Source organism: Ptiloglossa arizonensis, chromosome 1, assembly GCF_051014685.1.
Source record: "Ptiloglossa arizonensis isolate GNS036 chromosome 1, iyPtiAriz1_principal, whole genome shotgun sequence".
NCBI classification, from domain to species: domain Eukaryota; kingdom Metazoa; phylum Arthropoda; class Insecta; order Hymenoptera; family Colletidae; genus Ptiloglossa; species Ptiloglossa arizonensis.
This window is the reverse complement of record NC_135048.1, coordinates 29,569,611-29,587,372: the sequence shown is the minus strand read 5'-3', so window position 1 is coordinate 29,587,372 and position 17,762 is coordinate 29,569,611. Positions and strand designations below refer to the sequence as shown.

General features: G+C 28.0%; 6 protein-coding genes across 10 annotated transcripts; 3 read left to right on the top strand and 3 right to left on the bottom strand.

The window, feature by feature from the left end:
• The first annotated feature begins 61 nt into the window (after positions 1 to 61).
• On the top strand, positions 62 to 1,545 carry LOC143144062 (enoyl-CoA delta isomerase 3, peroxisomal). 2 transcript variants are annotated; one of them, XM_076306082.1, is made up of 6 exons: positions 62 to 215; positions 421 to 593; positions 681 to 783; positions 881 to 970; positions 1,037 to 1,177; positions 1,252 to 1,545. In XM_076306082.1, exons 1-6 carry the CDS (start codon positions 114 to 116, stop codon positions 1,405 to 1,407), a joined length of 765 nt encoding a protein of 254 aa, XP_076162197.1. In that variant the 5' UTR covers positions 62 to 113; the 3' UTR covers positions 1,408 to 1,545. The 2 variants fall into 2 exon arrangements, with proteins under 2 accessions (XP_076162197.1, XP_076162188.1); XM_076306073.1 differs by having other exon boundaries at positions 681 to 801.
• On the bottom strand, positions 1,485 to 4,695 carry LOC143144055 (DNA repair and recombination protein RAD54B). The gene is made up of 10 exons (XM_076306060.1): positions 4,418 to 4,695; positions 4,245 to 4,344; positions 4,077 to 4,169; positions 3,883 to 4,015; positions 3,226 to 3,794; positions 2,417 to 3,164; positions 2,181 to 2,340; positions 1,980 to 2,106; positions 1,676 to 1,903; positions 1,485 to 1,610 (listed from the first exon to the last, which is right to left on the bottom strand). The coding sequence occupies exons 1-10, from the start codon at positions 4,693 to 4,695 to the stop codon at positions 1,536 to 1,538; spliced, it is 2,511 nt and encodes an 836-aa protein (XP_076162175.1). The 3' UTR covers positions 1,485 to 1,535.
• Positions 4,696 to 5,316: 621 nt separating this feature from the next.
• Positions 5,317 to 6,030, top strand: Bc10 (BLCAP apoptosis inducing factor bc10). Of its 2 annotated transcripts, none has more exons than XM_076314585.1 (2): positions 5,317 to 5,439; positions 5,519 to 6,025. In XM_076314585.1, the coding sequence occupies exon 2, from the start codon at positions 5,593 to 5,595 to the stop codon at positions 5,833 to 5,835; it is 243 nt and encodes an 80-aa protein (XP_076170700.1). In that variant the 5' UTR covers positions 5,317 to 5,439; positions 5,519 to 5,592; the 3' UTR covers positions 5,836 to 6,025. The 2 variants fall into 2 exon arrangements, with proteins under 2 accessions (XP_076170700.1, XP_076170709.1); XM_076314594.1 differs by having other exon boundaries at positions 5,319 to 5,448; positions 5,519 to 6,030.
• Positions 6,031 to 7,382: 1,352 nt separating this feature from the next.
• On the bottom strand, positions 7,383 to 8,658 carry LOC143152549 (small ribosomal subunit protein eS10). Its single transcript, XM_076322838.1, has 3 exons — positions 8,528 to 8,658; positions 7,854 to 7,998; positions 7,383 to 7,762 (listed from the first exon to the last, which is right to left on the bottom strand). Exons 2-3 carry the CDS (start codon positions 7,995 to 7,997, stop codon positions 7,421 to 7,423), a joined length of 486 nt encoding a protein of 161 aa, XP_076178953.1. The 5' UTR covers position 7,998; positions 8,528 to 8,658; the 3' UTR covers positions 7,383 to 7,420.
• Positions 8,658 to 13,291, top strand: Snx17 (sorting nexin 17). The gene is made up of 10 exons (XM_076322786.1): positions 8,658 to 8,796; positions 8,895 to 9,390; positions 9,806 to 10,133; positions 10,212 to 10,577; positions 10,651 to 10,741; positions 10,823 to 11,073; positions 11,291 to 11,497; positions 11,573 to 11,755; positions 11,834 to 11,929; positions 12,005 to 13,291. The coding sequence occupies exons 3-10, from the start codon at positions 10,074 to 10,076 to the stop codon at positions 12,197 to 12,199; spliced, it is 1,449 nt and encodes a 482-aa protein (XP_076178901.1). The 5' UTR covers positions 8,658 to 8,796; positions 8,895 to 9,390; positions 9,806 to 10,073; the 3' UTR covers positions 12,200 to 13,291.
• Hpo (serine/threonine-protein kinase hippo) lies at positions 12,744 to 17,594 on the bottom strand. Of its 3 annotated transcripts, none has more exons than XM_076322755.1 (10): positions 17,379 to 17,594; positions 16,797 to 16,877; positions 16,210 to 16,696; positions 15,815 to 16,133; positions 15,596 to 15,729; positions 15,350 to 15,512; positions 15,182 to 15,273; positions 14,917 to 15,111; positions 14,589 to 14,770; positions 12,744 to 13,132 (listed from the first exon to the last, which is right to left on the bottom strand). In XM_076322755.1, exons 1-9 carry the CDS (start codon positions 17,390 to 17,392, stop codon positions 14,591 to 14,593), a joined length of 1,665 nt encoding a protein of 554 aa, XP_076178870.1. In that variant the 5' UTR covers positions 17,393 to 17,594; the 3' UTR covers positions 12,744 to 13,132; positions 14,589 to 14,590. The 3 variants fall into 3 exon arrangements, with proteins under 3 accessions (XP_076178870.1, XP_076178880.1, XP_076178889.1); XM_076322765.1 differs by having other exon boundaries at positions 12,744 to 14,770; positions 16,210 to 16,437; positions 16,516 to 16,696; positions 17,379 to 17,593; XM_076322774.1 differs by having other exon boundaries at positions 12,744 to 14,749; positions 16,210 to 16,437; positions 16,516 to 16,696; positions 17,379 to 17,593.
• Between the last annotated feature and the right edge of the window lie 168 nt (positions 17,595 to 17,762).

Below are 17,762 nucleotides of genomic sequence, written 5' to 3'. Positions count from 1 at the left end.
TAATATTGTTTTGAATAATGTATAAATTTTTATACTTTCGAAGATAATAGTTTATCTACATGTAACTTATTTTCTGTCAAGTAAGCAAATGCCATACATCATTATTTCATATAATGGAAACTAAAAATTCATCTAATATTTTATATTTTATGGAAAATGGAATTCAAAAAATCGTGTTAAATCGACCAGAAAAAAAAAATGCTATTGATGTATCTGTAAGTAATTACAGTTTGTATAAAACATTAATTTGCAGGTTGGAATGCATGAGACTAACAGTATAACAATGTCTCATGAACAAACTTTTTCAAATGCTTTTTTACAAGCTTGAGAATATTTTATATACTGTACAGAAAATATTAATGTAAAAATATAGATAAATTTAAAACATTTGAAAAATTCTAATATATTTTTATTCGATAGATGTATGCAAAATTGTCACAAATCTTACATGAATCTATTCAGGATAATAACATACACATGGTAGTTTTAACGGGTATTGGAGACTATTTTAGTAGTGGAAATGATTTTGTTTCTTTAACAATGGATTCAATCAAAGATTCTGTAGATATTGAAAGTAAAGTGTCTATTTACAAGTAAGTATTTATACAATATACTATTCAATATATTTAGATATCAATTTTTGTACTTGACTATTAATTTCATTTAAAATAATTTTTCAGAAATTTTGTGGACATTTTAATTACCTATCCTAAGCTTTTAGTAGCTATTGTAAATGGTTCTGCAATTGGAATTGCAGTAACAATGCTGCCATTATTTGATATGGTATATGCATCACATAATGTAATTTTTTTGTTACTGAGTAAACTAGTACTTAATTATATTTATTACACTGTAATTAATTATATCTGTAACATCACAGGCTTCTTTCCACACACCATTTACTAGTTTGGGTCTTGTTGCAGAAGGATGTTCTACATATACATTTCCTAAAATATTTGGACATTCCAAGGTGTTTATAGTAATTTAATGCTATTATTTGTTATTAGTTTATAATTTTGATAGTTATTTTTTTTAGGCTGGCGATATGTTATATTTAGGCTACAAAATGAATGCTATTGAAGCTAAACACTATGGTTTAATTAGTGAAGTATATGAACAGAAAGACTTAGACAATGTTTGGACATATTTAAAAACAGTGTCTATGCTTTCGATAGAGGTATGTTTTCATTAAAGCTATTTTATGTGGAATAGTCATGGAGATATTCAAGAACAAGTAATATTTTGTTTCAGTCTGTATTGGCAACCAAGCGTTTAGTTAAGAGATGGAATGAAAAAATTTTATTGGATGTTAATACACAAGAATCTGTTGAAATTGTAAAATGTGTCCAATCTTCTGATTTTATAGAGAGATTTACAAATATGAAATTCCATAAAAGCAAAATTTAAAATTATTTCCAATTTCTATTTGAAGTAATAGGAGTTGAAATGGCAATGATACATTGATATTAAATATATTATAAATACTTGTATAAAAATTGTTATAAAATACATTATTTTCACATAGTAAATAAATATCAAGCTGTTTTATTTAAAATGGAATTTTTAAATAAGAATGTTATGTTATTAGATATTTCTGATAACATAATTTCCTAAAAAAAGAATGAAATTAATTATCAAAATTAAGTTATAATGTTTAGGATTCAATTATTCTTACTTGCATTAGTTTATCTGCAATTGGTTTTTGATAGTGTTCCCAGTCTGAAAGTTGATTTATTGTTAAACTTTGTTGCTGTGTTTCATTTTCCAAAAAGAATTGATGTTCTCGTCCGTTTTCGTCGTCCGATTTTTCTAATTTTTTATGTACTCCTTTGTAACCATTGCAAGAACATTTAATTAAATCGTGTGTTAAACAATTCGTATCTATTGTTAATGTAAACAAGTCCTAAAAGTATCACAATGACTATTAACCAACATTGTTTTTGATTATTGAATGTTACAAACGTGTATAAAAGACAAACCTTTAATTCATTCATGGACAATTTTAGAGAAGCAAAGTAATTTAGATCTACTACAGTTTCGGTTAAACCTGCTTTACTAACTTGTCTCTGAAAGATCTTTTCTTCAATAGTACCTGTTGTTAGTAATCTAGAATTCGTTTAGATTATTTTAGAAAACAATTTATATCAATATTTAATAAAAATTTATTAGAGTGTTCAGACCGATATATATACACATCTCTTTTTTGACCATCTCTCCAGATTCTTGCCATAGCTTGAGAATCAGATGCTGGATTCCAGTCTGAATCAAACAATATAAGTCTAGATGCACCAGGCAGATTCAATCCAACTCCACCAGCTTTTGCACTTAATAAAAATATCTCTATAACAATTATATAAAAATTAGTCATACTGTATGAATTAAATGTTAAACTAAATGTTCTGTTGCGTATACTGACTACTGTTATCATTTTTTGAATTGAATTGTTCAATGATTTTGGATCTTGAGCTACTTGGTGTAGAACCATCTAATCTGAGAAATTGTACATTTTCTGTGGTACAAATAGTTTCTAATAAATTGAGCGTTTGTGTATAGTATGAAATTAATACTAATTTTTCATCTGTCTCTTTTAAATTTCTTATAAACGTCTGTACAACTGAAATTTTTCCGCAATATGTATTTCTTGAAGTACTTTTACAATCCTTAGCATAGAAAATTTTGTTTACATTCGTAAAATCATTCTTTTCATTATAAAATAAGTCAGGATGATTACAGATCTTTTTGAGAATTGTTATTACTGTTAGATGTGGAATACTGTTATTTGGTAGTACAGTTTTATTAAACCAAGCATCTGTAACCTGTGAATACAAATGTTCTTGTTCGTCTGACAAGCGGCAAAATACGATTAGCTCATGCTTAGATGGTAAATATTTATTAATTGTGTCTTGTGTGCGTCGTAAGACAAAATATTTAGTTTTTTCATTCAGTTCACTAGCTCTTTCTGTTCCCAGAATTACAACACTGTTGGGTGCATGAGGACATTGTGATGCTACAATAGGATTTTCATAATAATTTTTAAATTCGTAGCTACTACCCAATATACCAGGATTTACAAAGTCAATTAAGGCAAAAAATTCTTGTAAATCATTTTGTATAGGAGTTCCACTTAAGAGAATTCTTTTTTTACAATTCATGTTGCTTAATATCTAGAAAAGAAATGTTTTTTAAACTCATTATTACTTTTATAATTAAAATTAAAAGCCCTACCTTTGCTGCTTTTATATCATTATTTTTTAATCGATGACCTTCATCACATACAATTAAGTCAAAAGCTATTTGCTCCAGATCATCTTGATATCTTATAAGCATATCATAACTAATAATCATTACTGAATTTTTTGATTGTTTTTTGAAATTTTTCAACTTATTTTTAGCATTTACAACATATGGAAATATTCTATGAGAACCCAACCAATGTCCAAATTCTTTATTCCAATTATTACAGAGACTACTGGGAGTTATTATTAATACATATTTCAATACTGGCTTTCCATATGGTCCCTTTTTCAATAGTGTCCAAATAATTGTAATGCATTGTAGTGTTTTACCAAGACCCATTTCATCAGCCAAAATTGCACCAGAGTAATTAGATACTTTCAAACCCATGATACATTCATATAAAAATACAATACCATAACGTTGATGTGGTCTAAGTACATTTACTAGACAAGCATCTACAGATACTTCTTCCTCTTTTTCTAGCATATCATTTCTTATCCAATTGTTCAAGCTATTCAAAGAAGGCATTACCAGAGGATTGTTTGTTAATTTGAGCCCTTCAATATAATATAAAAATTAATATTTTCTATGTATTATGCACATTGATTTCAAAATGGATTTTTGTTATTTTTATTTACGTTAAACCTTTTTTTAAAGACTCAAAAGGAAGACATGGATTGGAAATTGAAGTTTTCAGCTTTTTTCGAGGTGGTTCTGGCATTAATTCTTTGAGTGATTCACTTGACAATAATTGACTAGATATTGCTCTATCAACAATCTGTAAATATTTATAAATTTATTTTATGTATGAATTAGTTGTATAAATTATTTTTTTTTACCTCGATTTCTTTATTAACAATATACATTCTAAATCCTTCCACAAGAGTTTCTGGATTAACCACTGCCCTCTGAATAACATTACCTTCTGAATCCTATTCAATGTAATAGTTAATTTCATTGTACAAAAATTGTAGTATATTGATGTATAATATTTATATATATATTACCTTTAGAATTGCATGTTTTCCTGTAACTTCCAAAGTCCCATCATCTTCCCACTTTTTATGTTTTCTTGTAGATTTTTTACCCATTACTACATTAAAAACGCTAAATAAGAAAAAAAGTAGTTCATAATTTTATTGAATCGCTACTACTACAAATAAAATATTTAAATGCATACATTCTATTACTATTAATCATGGAAGATGTACTTTCTTTATCAAGCGCATTGTTTTCATCCATTTTAATCGAATCATTTCTTTCATGTATTTCTTCAGTACAATTTTGAGCTGGTTTGTTAAATAAATTAAGAATTCTCTTAGTACTTCTATGAGAATTTTGATCTGAATTTTCTGAGGATTTATCAATATCTTTAAAATTCTCCTTGGACTTGCTGCTCGTCGATTGCTGGCATTTTAAAACAGATTTGAAACCTTTTATTTGGTTGTTTCGATACATAATGAACATATGCACGATATGTGATTAAAAATATTGTATTATTTAATTGTATGATAATATGATATCACATTTGTTATAAAAAGATACTAATTGCCTAAATATACAATTTGAATTCACTTTGTCGAAACAGTATTGTCTTATTTTGCGCCAAAGTTCGATGTAAGTAATGTGGCGCTCTCTCGTGAAAAGCATTTGTAATTTTATTTATAAAATATAATTATATTTCAAATATAATTTTAATAACCATCTTGGATTTCAGATAATTCTATAAAATTTAACATAGTAATTGATAATTATAGTTAATATTTGTACAATCTTAATTTTTCTAGAACAAAATAAAATATCCATATTCTAGTATTTTCTATTTAGGGGTTGTTCATTGCTTTTCCCATTGGAGTTCAAACATTTATATAAATAAATTAAATTATTAAAATATAAACATTAAAAATAAAGTGAAAAGTATATTATATAGGAAAAGAAGAAATAAATCTGATTGAAAAATTATTTTTCGATTGATTTTTTTAATTCTAACGGCAATTTAAGGGTTGTCTTTATGAAACGAATATTGGTATTTACTAATGAGAATACGTGTCTATATATTTCTATTTAATTCATGGATGTGTGTAATGGTATTTGTAAAAATTTAGAGGGGCGATATTTGCGTTAGCATGAATATCTACCGTTAAATCATTATAATTTCCAGAAACAAAATGTTTCGAGAGAATTATAGTGCTTCCAAATAAGGTATCTAAGGTGGTATAATAGTGTGTACTGAATTTACATGTATATGAAAAGAAAAATATTATACATTCTTCCCTTTCAGAGAGGTTCTGTGATTAATGAGAGAGCTAGACTGACGGAGTCGTAAATACATCTTTGACAACAAAACAGGAGAAGATGTATTGCCTACAGTGGTTGATTCCAGTGCTGCTGATACCAAAGCCAGTAAATCCAACATTACTACAAACACATGTCATGTTCATGGCACTTTATCTAATCGGATTCTTCCTAGAACGAAAACCATGCACCATCTGTAGTGTAGTATTTCTTGCCGCAGTTTTCCTAATTTGTTACAACGGTATTGGTAATTGCCTCCTTTGGAGTACAAATTGTGATACAGTGAGATGCAACAATAGTTAAAATTGTTAGGATGATGCTCTTAGGTTCTACAATTGTCATTGCTTTTATTTCTCTTTTAGAAGAATATGTCAAAATTAATTCTTTGATGAATAACCCATTAATGAACTGTTATATATATAAATATATATATATATACATATTTTGATATTTCTGTGTATATATATGTATTAGTAAATGTATATAAATGTTATTTTTTTATAGTTTTAAATATAGTTCTTATAGTTCTTGCAATATATGCATTATATGTATGTGTGTGTATATATAAACACACATATTTATACATACAGTATATACAAGAATACAAAATTGATAGGTTATAACAAAATTTTGCGTGACACTGAAAAAATTGTGTGTAAGGTCATGACAATTCAAGATTACAGAATAATTACAATATATCATCTTTGTATATATAACTAAATTTAATTCCATTTAGATTAATTTTATTGTCTAATCTTCTTACAATGTACATAAAATTATTTTCAAATTAGAATTGTTTAATCATTCGTAAATTGTATAATTTAAAAAATAAGATTTTCTTTGCTGAACGCTTTATTTGAATAAATTTTTGTGTGAAAAAATTCAGTAATTAAATAGTGTTTGTCATGTACGATAACAGCCAATGCAATTGAATTTAAATTAAAATCAGCAGTACAACTAATAACCTTATTAAAGAAACATTAAAATTGTGAAATTGTTATATTAAAGTATGCATACATAAAGAATATATTGAACATTGCAATTCATTGATTAAATATGATAAGCAGTAGAAATAAGTATTCTGCTAAAGCATAAAGTCTAAGTGATTCATTTTAATATGTATTAAATTAAAAATATCAAACATATGTAGAATTTGCAAATGATTACTTTTGACTTGTTCGTAAAATAAATATATATTTATTTTATTGAGCATAGATGGTAGTGGAAATTGAAATATAACTTGAAATTATTTGAAAATTCTGCATATATGAAAGATTAATATTTAAATATAAATAAAATATGATGTATGCTGTGCTTTTAATACATTTTTCCATCTAGTGTAGGTGTTAACATTTCATTGTGACTGTTGAAAAGTTTTAGCTTTTAATAATTGCAAAAAAGAAGCCTACATTGTACTGCTAATATATCAATTACTGCTGTAATTCAAGCAAGAGGACACATTAGTAAGAAAGAAGTGTAGTTTTAAAAACCTTTTATTTAAAGCTTTTGCTTTAGCACAAATATGTATCTGTGATGTTTCCAGTTCCATGCGTGTGTCTTGTCAAAAATAATACATTTACCTGCAGAAAAATTCTGATTTCTATAGTTTATCATTGTAAACATCGATTGCCTACTATTTGCTTCCACTTATAGTTTTACATATTAGAAACTAATAACTGTACAATTTGTAATTAAATGTACACTTTTATAATGTAATAGAAAATAAAGTAAAGAATTACTTTAGTTAACATGTTTGTTTTCTATGTAGTTAATATACAATGTTATTTTATATTTGTATGTATTAAATTAATGTCTATGGGCATAGCAAGGATAATTGAGTAACAGTATCATTAGATTATCAAAGATTTATTTTTTTTACATTAAAATATTATTGTGGTTTGCCACGACCAAAACCAAAACCACCACGGAATTCAACATCACCCGTGCCTGCACCAACATCGGCCTTCTTGTCACCAGGACCTGCTGGACCTCCAGGTCCCCGTCTATACCCAGCACGATCTTCTGTTGGCCTAGATGTTTCGCTTCTTGTAGCAGCTGCTGGTCGTGGCCTTGTAGTTTCTGACCTGGTTTGTCTCTTCAAGGTAGAAGGTACAATTTCAGGGGGTAAATGAAGGTATCCACGTAGAAATTCAATGCCATCATTTGTCAGATACCAATAAAAATGTCTCCAAGCAAACTGTTCTTTGACATATCCCCTAGACTTTAAAGACTGTAACAGGAAATTAAAAGCAATCCAATTTGAATAAAATAATATATTAATGGAACAATCTAAATGATAATGTTGGGTCACATATGATTACCTGCATAGCTTTAATAACTTGAAGATTTGGAATAGTTTCTAGTTCTGGATGCTTTGGTGCATGATAATCTTTCTTTGCAACCATGACACCCTCTTTGAAAAGATATTCGTAAATTGCTACGCGGTTCTTTTTTGGCATCAACATCCTGAAAATTATGAAATAGTTTAAAAACTAATTGTCATTATTGTAGATATAATTATTTACTTTCAAGTATACAAAGAAGAAAGTAGGATGTTTATTTATTACATTCGAGATACTTCAATTGTATTTATTTATAAAATATTACCTGATATAATACACAAATTCTGTAACTTACTGAAGAACATAACCATGTTTATAGGTTATACAAAATGTTTATACTAAATTATGTAGGAGAAATTGTGATACTTCTTTTTTGGCAACAGAAATAACATATTTTTTCAATTACAGAATAAACAATTTTAACCTAATACAGTATAACTTTACATTAACAACAAAAGAAAAATACGAACATTATCTTTGATTAGCTACATACATAATGTCAATGTTGTTCAATATGATAATAATAAAGAAATACCGATCATATAAGAATTTGTTAATACAATGAAGATTGAAGAATTTAATAAACCTCCTACTTTCTCACAATATTTTTCTATGGCTACGATTAAAATAGATATTAAGAAAACCTATCATACTTGACGTTTCAGCGCGAGCCTTTTATCGGAAAGAAACTCTGCTCACGTACGATACATCGTATACAGATCGATATATCGTTCGAGATTAACCGGAAGTAACGAATCATTCCAGAATGAAATCATTTATAAACATATTGCAATATTGTAAGTTTCAGGTATGATATAAAATATCAAGTGATACAACTTTTTATATTGCATGCTCATGTTGCATAAATGTAATAAATTTTACAAGATTTAAACATTACTATTCGTAAGTAATCTCTGTAATGGTTAGTAATTTCATATAATGAATATTTTTCGTGGAAAAAGGAATTAACTGTGTATAATTATTAAATGAGATATTATATATGTTTACTGTAAATTCTAGGCGAGTATGTAAAAGTGTATAGAAATTTTTATTTGCTAAATCAAAAGTTTGGAATAAATTGGAATTTTCAAACGAGTATCGAATCTAAGTATGTATGTACCATTCAACGTTTAAAAATAGAAACTGTTAAACGGGCGCTGTGGCGCCCACAAGATTACAAAACGAAATGTTGGGAATGAGGAGAAATTAAACGTGTTTTAAAACATGAAAAGAATAAAATGATATGATATGTTTTTAAAATCTTGTATTTCATAATTATATTTAAAACTCGGTAACACTGAAATGTAAATCTTTAATTTCAATACCATCGAGTATATTTTTGTAATGGAACTTCAGTTTTAAGAAATTGTATTCATCTGCGCGTTAGTATACGTTTGCATTAACGTAAGCAGGAAAAATGCGTCAGATTTAATCGCACGAAACATAGTTAATGAGTGGGTGTGAAATAAGTACGCCTATTGTCAATGAATATGACAATGAGATAATTTGACCATACGTAAGTATTTTGTGTAATTAAGTATTGGCATAATTATATTTAATTATAATGTATAAATAAAATAATGTTGCATGTGTCAATTATTAAATATGTCAATCATCAATTATTAAATATTTTAATGCCTGGTAAGTTTCATTTGGTACACATCATATACATACACATATACACACATTTAAACACAACATTACATATACGTTTATGTGTATCACAATATTTGTTACATGCTTCATTAAAATGAAAGCTTAAAACATAAATAAATAATTAAGAAGATAAAAAAAAGTAATAGAGTTAATTTTTTAAACAAGCAACAATTTTAGCTCTTTGTCATAAGTTATAACAGTTACGAAATATCTAAAAATATTTAAGTCCTTGTTCGGTCATTTTATTTATTATTCATTATTGTAATATTTTTCAGATGGAGCAACTTTTACAAGAGCGTGTACATATGCATTTTTAGACACAATTACTTTAATTGTGTATAATATGGAGTCTTTTATATAAATATTTTTATACTTTTGAAATATATTTTTACATATGTTGATTTTATTAAATAGTATTTGTATATATTCATAGAAGAGAGATTAGTTAGTTATTATAAATTAGCTGTATTGCAACATTATATATATAATGTATTTTCTTAATTATCTAAAAAATATAAAGCATTGATACATTAATTAAGAAAAATGCATTTTTCTATACCAGATACACAAGAATTTATTGATACAGCTGGTAATACATATGTGGTAACTATTTCTGTTGTAAAATATGCATATATTACAATATATTAGTATAAATTTAATTTATTTCATTCAAATTTGTAGGGCTATAATATTCATATAAATGGATTATTTCACTGTACTGTGAGATATAAACAGCTGCACAATCTTCATGAACAAATAACAAAGGATCTAGATATACCTCTGTTGTCATTTCCACCAAAAAAGTTTTTTCCTTTAACAATAAATCAACAAGAAGAACGTCGTCTATCTTTGGAAAAATATATTCAATCAATTGGACAAAATGCAGTGGTTAACAATTCAGGAATGTTAAATGCATTTTTATTAAATGCCCAGCAAGAAACTATAGGTGGATTATCCAATAATGAATTCATGGATATTTTCCTTATGAATGGCTCTAAGATCACAATAAATGTTTCTTCAGGTGATTACTCTGGAATTGTTTTAAAGGTAATTCTTATTTAATGAATATTTACAATGTCTGAAATTAATTACAAATTAATTTGAATTATTTGTTTAATAGAAAGTCTATAAACATCTTAAATTACCAGAACAATATTATTTGTATTTTGCATTGTTCATTGTTGCTCAAGATGAAGGCAATAGTGTGTATTGTAAGTGTAATTTTCTAGTACTAATTCATACATTACTATTCTGTATAATTTGTAATCTTCCTTCTTACATTATATTTTTAGTGTTAAGAAAATTACAAGATTTTGAATCTCCTTTTATAACAATCAAACACATACACACCATAGGTAGTAGGGTGGTACTTGGAAAAAATTACTGGGATGTGGGATATGATCTTGAACTAATGAATAATACAGTAGCAATGAATTTATTGTACATTCAAGTAGTTGCAGAAATTCAAAGGGGGTGGATTTCAGTCACAGATGAATTAAAAGATCGTCTTACCATTTTACAAAACCAAGAGAACAAAAAAGAAGTATGTTGCAATATATACTGCAATACGAAGTCGAAAATAGATTGGTTTTTTGATAAATTTTAAAACAAATTGCCTGTTGATTATATGTTAAATTATCTAAAACTAACAAAAATATTGTCTATTATTTATTATGCCAATCTATTTTTGATTAAGATTTATGGTTTCTATAATTCTATCATTTTTATATATTCATGTATTTTAAATATTATTATTGTAGTATCTGGATATAGTACATACTTTAAAGTATTATGGTTATATTCAGTTTGCTCCATGCTTTTGCGATTATCCTCAATCAGATTCAAAAGTATTAGTTGCTATAGGTAGAAATGAATTAAATTTACGTACATTATCTGATGGAGAACAACATGAAGAAGTTTTTAAAGTTTCTCGAATGCGTTGTTGGCGAGTAACAACTGTACAAAATGCAAGTAATTATAATAAGAAAACATATTTTCTTTAGTGTTATTATGTGAATTTATTTTTTCCATCCATATCTTAGGGGCTTGAGAGGTGCGAAGAAAATGATGACTTTAGCTTGGAGTTGTCTTTTGAATACTTACTAGCTAAGAATCAATTACAATGGATTACAATTACTTCGGAACAAGCTATTTTAATGTCTGTATGCTTGCAAGCTATGATTGATGAATTACTCCTAAAGAGTGCTGGTGGTAGCAGGATCCAAGTTAATAAATAACTATTATTAATTGTTAAATAAAATAAAATATTTTTCTGTATTAAATATTTGAGAATTTATTTGTAGGATGTATCAGGAAAATCTTGGACATATATTATGAGAGATGGACAAAGTATCATAATGGGATCAGGTTCTGATGAACAAACTGAAGAAATTAAAAAAGTGCGTAATTTTAATTATACGCACACTTTCTTTTATAGTGTATGAATTTATCATTATATGATATTGTCTTTTTAGAATCATTGTATCAAACAATCTGCTAAGTCAGAACCAATTATGAAAAAACTTGCAGACAGATTTTCAGCAGTAAGAATAAAAAAGTCCAATAACGTTAAGGATAGTGCAAATGATAAAATTCAAAGAAAACATATATCTGAATGTGATATTAAGGAAAATAATGCATTTAATATGATTGGTGATGATGACTTATAAATATATGAAAATAATATGACGACACAGGGTATGCCTTATAAATATTTAAATAGTTTTGTAAAACTTTTCAAATCATATTAATATATTTTTGCTGACGTGTAACCAAGTGATATAAATTTATAAAATTCTCACATCAAGTGCAAAAGAGCAAATTTTTTGCTTACATACTAATGTCATAACAATTTTGCTGGTATTAATTTTGAAAAAGTTCTGTAATCTTTAATGTTAAAAAAGTACATAAAAACTACAGAATTTAAACGTTCGAAAATGTATAACAATTTTTTTGTATAAATGTTATTAATAATAAAAATATAATGTCAAATTTTGAATTCAGTGTAAAAAAAATTATAATAATGTAGGCAATGACTATATAATTTTTATTTATTATAATTAAGTTCATTAATAATTTAACTCTTTATAATAACGTAAGTGTAAATATGAAAGGTGCATTTGTAGAAAGTGAATGAGTTATAAAAAAAGAAAGTATAAATTTTTACATGATGTACTTACATCTTATTTGACAAAGTAATGAATGTATCTGATAAATATAAAAAGAAAATTTAATTAAATCGCAATATGCACAAAATTTTATTATTGGTAAAATTAAATATGTAAAAACCTATGTCTCATATGAATGGCTAAACATGAAACAAGGCCAATTTCGAAGTCTGCTCCCTTATGATGGTGTTCCACAGAATTGGGAACATGCTTGAACTCTGAAGTGATCAAACATATTTGAGTTCTATCGAATGCGTAATTCTGCAGGAATAAAATTTATTCGTTTGTGTTACATTATTAACGTATATATGTTGATGGAGTCGCATGCCGCAGTGAATGCTGCGCTCTACTTTTTCATCAAACAGTAGAAATATTACTTTTTTAGATTATAACTTATTTATCTGCTCTTCATGTTAACAGTGGAACCCAACGCTACTGTAATGATAATATTGTGTCATGGTAGGGCCATATAAAGACTGGATTTAATAATTAATATTCGAATCTCCTTAGATTGTAATGTGCATATTTTCTATATCAAAAATATGTTGTTATTCTGTATTGTTACTTTCTAAATAAACAGAAAAGTCAGTTCTGGCTATAGCATTTAAGTATTATAAATCTATTACTGCTACTTTTAAAATAGCCCAACGTCAGCAAAGAATTACTCCACTATGTTGTAGCATTCTCAATAGTACATACATGCGTTACTATTCCCCTGGCATGACGACCTATATCAACATTCATTGAAATTTTTATAGGAAACACAATGATAACATATTTGAAAATCTTACATATGAAAATTATTTAAAAAAGAAAAGAAAAAAAATTATGCATTTCAATAAAATACAAATGTATATAAATCTAAAATATAAATCTTGCCATTGCTTTGTGATGATTATTCTCAACAATTTAAATACTGATTTAACGAATTAGTGAAATACTGAAATACTTTCTAATACGGAAGACTAATTTCAGTAAGTTCATTCGTCATATATGTTTGACTTTGAGATGTTAGCACTCTCATTTTTAATCTTGCATGGTATAAAACACTACCAAACAATTAGCGATTTCCGTTTACAAAACTTTAAAACTAAGTCATTTGACGTAAGAACGAATTGTTCTATAACCTAATGTTAATATTTGTGGGTAAACACGTAATAATATCTATGGCAGTAAAAAAAGGAGTAAATTCTTTAATACCTTCTAAACTTTGCTCACTTATCAGAAATTGCTTCGCAAGTAAACGAGACATTAGCGCACAAGATTATATAAATATATTTTCAGGATGATCTCCATGCATGTATTTCGTATGAGTGATGATATTTGTTAATGTAATATTATGGATAAAATAAATGGCATAATAGGTGACTAGCGTAAGACGAAAACCGAATATCAATTTCACGTGGACATCTCACTGATTTCTTTCTCAACAAAAAATTGCAAATATGGCATACTAATTCTTCCACTCCCATTGCATTCGATTTCTTTTTTTTTTTTGCTTTAGTTTCTAAAGAATGCTGAGGAGATTCCATAATATTTCTATAAGAGTAGCATATTTAACAATAGATAGGTAAACGTAATGATACAAAATTAAGTATAATGATTGTTCACCTAAATCATGTAAAATAATTTACATTGGTGACGTGAGGCTATTGGCTAGTATTAGTTATTCGTTCTTAATTCGCAAAGAGGAAGAGCATTGACTTAGAAAGAGAAGAAAATATTTTAAATTGCTGTTACTCTTTTCGTTACCTAAACATGTATTCAGAAAGTCAATGTTCCTCTCTTTGATGAAACTAAGCACGAGACGAATAAAATCTATTCATTTATACAACTGTACACCCTTTATCTATCGTCATCACACCTATTTGCATAAAAAAATTAACCAAACTGTTAGAAGTTCTGCTGACGTTTCCGCTTGGTATCCATAGCGTCAAGAATTGGTTGTCTCTTTGTTTGGTACCTTCTTCTAAGTTCATCAATTTCTCGCTCCATTTCTGCATCCAGATTAGCCATTCGTTGCTGTAGTTCCTCGTATGAGAGAAACTTCAGCTGCAGGATATGGTTGTTTATCTATATTCAAGTTTTTTATATATGATGCCTAAAGTGGCATTACGTCGATTGATTTTAAGTTAAAAGAAATATGCATAGTACTGAAAATCTTCATAAACTAGTTTTAAGTGTCTCTAATTGAAAATTTATAAGTGTTCATTACTTACAAAGTCGAAATCGCGTTCCGCGAAAACATTTTGGAACTTGGATATGTTATTATGAGGTTGTTCTTGTACAGGATGAGAAATCTGATTAAGCTGTAATTGTAAATGACTTTGAAACCTTTGAGATTCTGTTGGGCTTCGTAATTCTAATTTACTTTCATTATCTGGATTATGTGCTCCAAGTATTTGCCCATTACCCTAAAAATTAACAAATCAATTTCGTGCACGTTTTACAGTTACATACACACTTAAAATGTATTACTCTTACCTTTCCTATTTCAGGTGCTTCCTTTTTGTCGAAATGATCTAAAAATAATGGTCGATATTTTTTTCCAGATTCAACTGATCCTGTATTGTGACCTATAAACAAATTATTATATATTAGATATTCCATTCCCTAAATTTTGTATTATAGTAAAACATTATTTTTACTAACGTTTCATAGTTGCTTCAGTATCTGTGTCACTATTAATGACCATTGTTCCCAAGTCCAACATTGCAGAAACAAGAGTTCCTGTATCTGGAAGATCATGACTTGGTACTAAAGTGCCTGTATCTTCAGGTAGAGGTTTCATTGTCCCACTACAGTCTTCTTCGTCCTAATAATAGATATTAAATATTTATTATGGATATTAAAACATATTTAATTTCATTTACAATCAATTTAACTTTAATTGAATACCGAGTCTTCTGTTTGGTTTTGATTTTTTATTGCCACATTGTTGATAACATGAGCTCGATGTGCGCTCTGTTTTTCTCGTATTTCATGAGCGTCTGCGATCATTTGACTCAGAATACTCGGTTGTTTGGAATTACCTGGAATAAAACAATATGATTTTTAACGAATATTGAAAAAAAAATGAAGTAACTTTAGTACACTAAATGTCTCACTGGACGTTACCTATAAATTCATGATTCAAAAGCTCGGTTGCAGTAGCTCGTTCTTCTGGATTTTTAACAAGGCACCCACTGACAAAATCAATAAATTCAGGACTCCATTGGTCGGGTTCTCTAAAGCTAGGTGGTGGTTTAGTCGGTATCATAAATATTGCTCTCATTGGATGTATGTCACCATATGGTGGCTTGCCTTCTGCCATTTCTAAAGCAGTTATACCAAGTGACCATATATCTGCGACACAATCGTATCCAATTTCTTGTATTACTTCTGGAGCCATCCAGAATGGAGTTCCTATGACTGTATTACGTTTTGCCATTGTATCCTAAAAGAATTTTTCAAAATTAATTTTTCCAATTAAGAAATCCTTATTAAAATAAAACTCATGTTAGGAGACTTACGGTTAACTGTCCTGCTACACCAAAATCTGCTAGTTTCGCATGTCCTTCATTATTGAGCAAGATATTTCCTGCTTTAATATCTCTATGTATCTTTCTTCTCAAATGAAGATACTCTAAACCCTTTAAGGTATCACTGAGTATTGTTGCTATTTCATCTTCTTGGAGAGTCTTCTTCCTTAACCTCATAATATCGCTAACAGATCCAGCTCCACAATATTCCATCACAATCTGTAAAATTATTACTCTTATCAATGTAAATATAAATACAGAAGCATAACTATTTATCACGACAGTGCTTGAGGTTACCCATAAATCAGTGTTCTTAAAGTAGCTTCCATAATATTTAACAACATATGGAGAATCACATTGTTGCATGATGGAAATTTCTTTTATAATTTCTTGTAAATCTGTATCAACAGGCACTTGTTTAATAGCAAGTACCTGCCCACTTTCTTTGTGCAATGCTTTGTAAACTGATCCATAGGATCTACATAAGAAAGAATAAATTATTCAAATATATTGTTACTGGTAAAACGATTTTTTTTTAAAACTCATATAACATTTTTCTTATATATTTGTCAACTTACCCCTCTCCTAATTTGCATATTATGTCAAACACTTCTTCTGGTTGTCTTGTTAAACTTTCCTCTGACAACTTTTTTAATTCACTAAAAAAATAAATCGTAACAAATTTGAAATCAGATACATGGTAATGTCTCTGGCTGTACAATGCATATAGTAACACAAGAAGGCAATATTATATCAAGTGTACTTGTTCTTATAGGATAGCAAATATATTGAACAAGATATTTTTGTGGCAAGTACCATGCTACATAGTAATGATTATTTTATAGTAACATTTAGACACAAATATAATAAACAACTGACTCTTCCTATTATAAAAGATATCGATAAGGTTTCCAAGATTTAATGTATCTAAATTTTATTAAAAAAATCGAAGGCAACTATAAGTTCCATAATAATGTGGCGAAATTGATAATACAGGTTAACAAAGAAACAAAGAATCAATACGGTGCAATTGTTTCATATAACAAGAGAAACATGCTAAAGATCAAGGGGCCGATTCCTTCTAGCTACAAATAACTTCCATCCGTGAGTTGGCGAAGTTCTGGCAGTTTAAAAAACACGAAGTAAAAACAATTAAATACCTCTTCGAAGACATTTTCGCTTTTCGCGTCAACGAGTTCTTACTTGAATAAAAACACCTTCAATATGTACACAAATAACTTAACTTGGATAAAACAGGTATCATTCCGGTTGTAAAAACATAGTCAATTTAAAATAGAAGTGTTACATTTTTGTCAATAAATTAAAGTAACCACACAACCGAAATATCGAAAACCATCGACCATCTAGCATTGTAGATGGCGGAGTTAACTCGGGCTCCAGAATCTGGGCGGATTGATGTGTGCGTGAATCATCATCATTGCTCGAATTTTCGTGCGTGATAAACGAGGCAAGCAGAAATAGACATAGAAAATAGAAGCGAATTTCTATTTCGATTCGAGCGATCGCGCAATTTCGAGTAAACA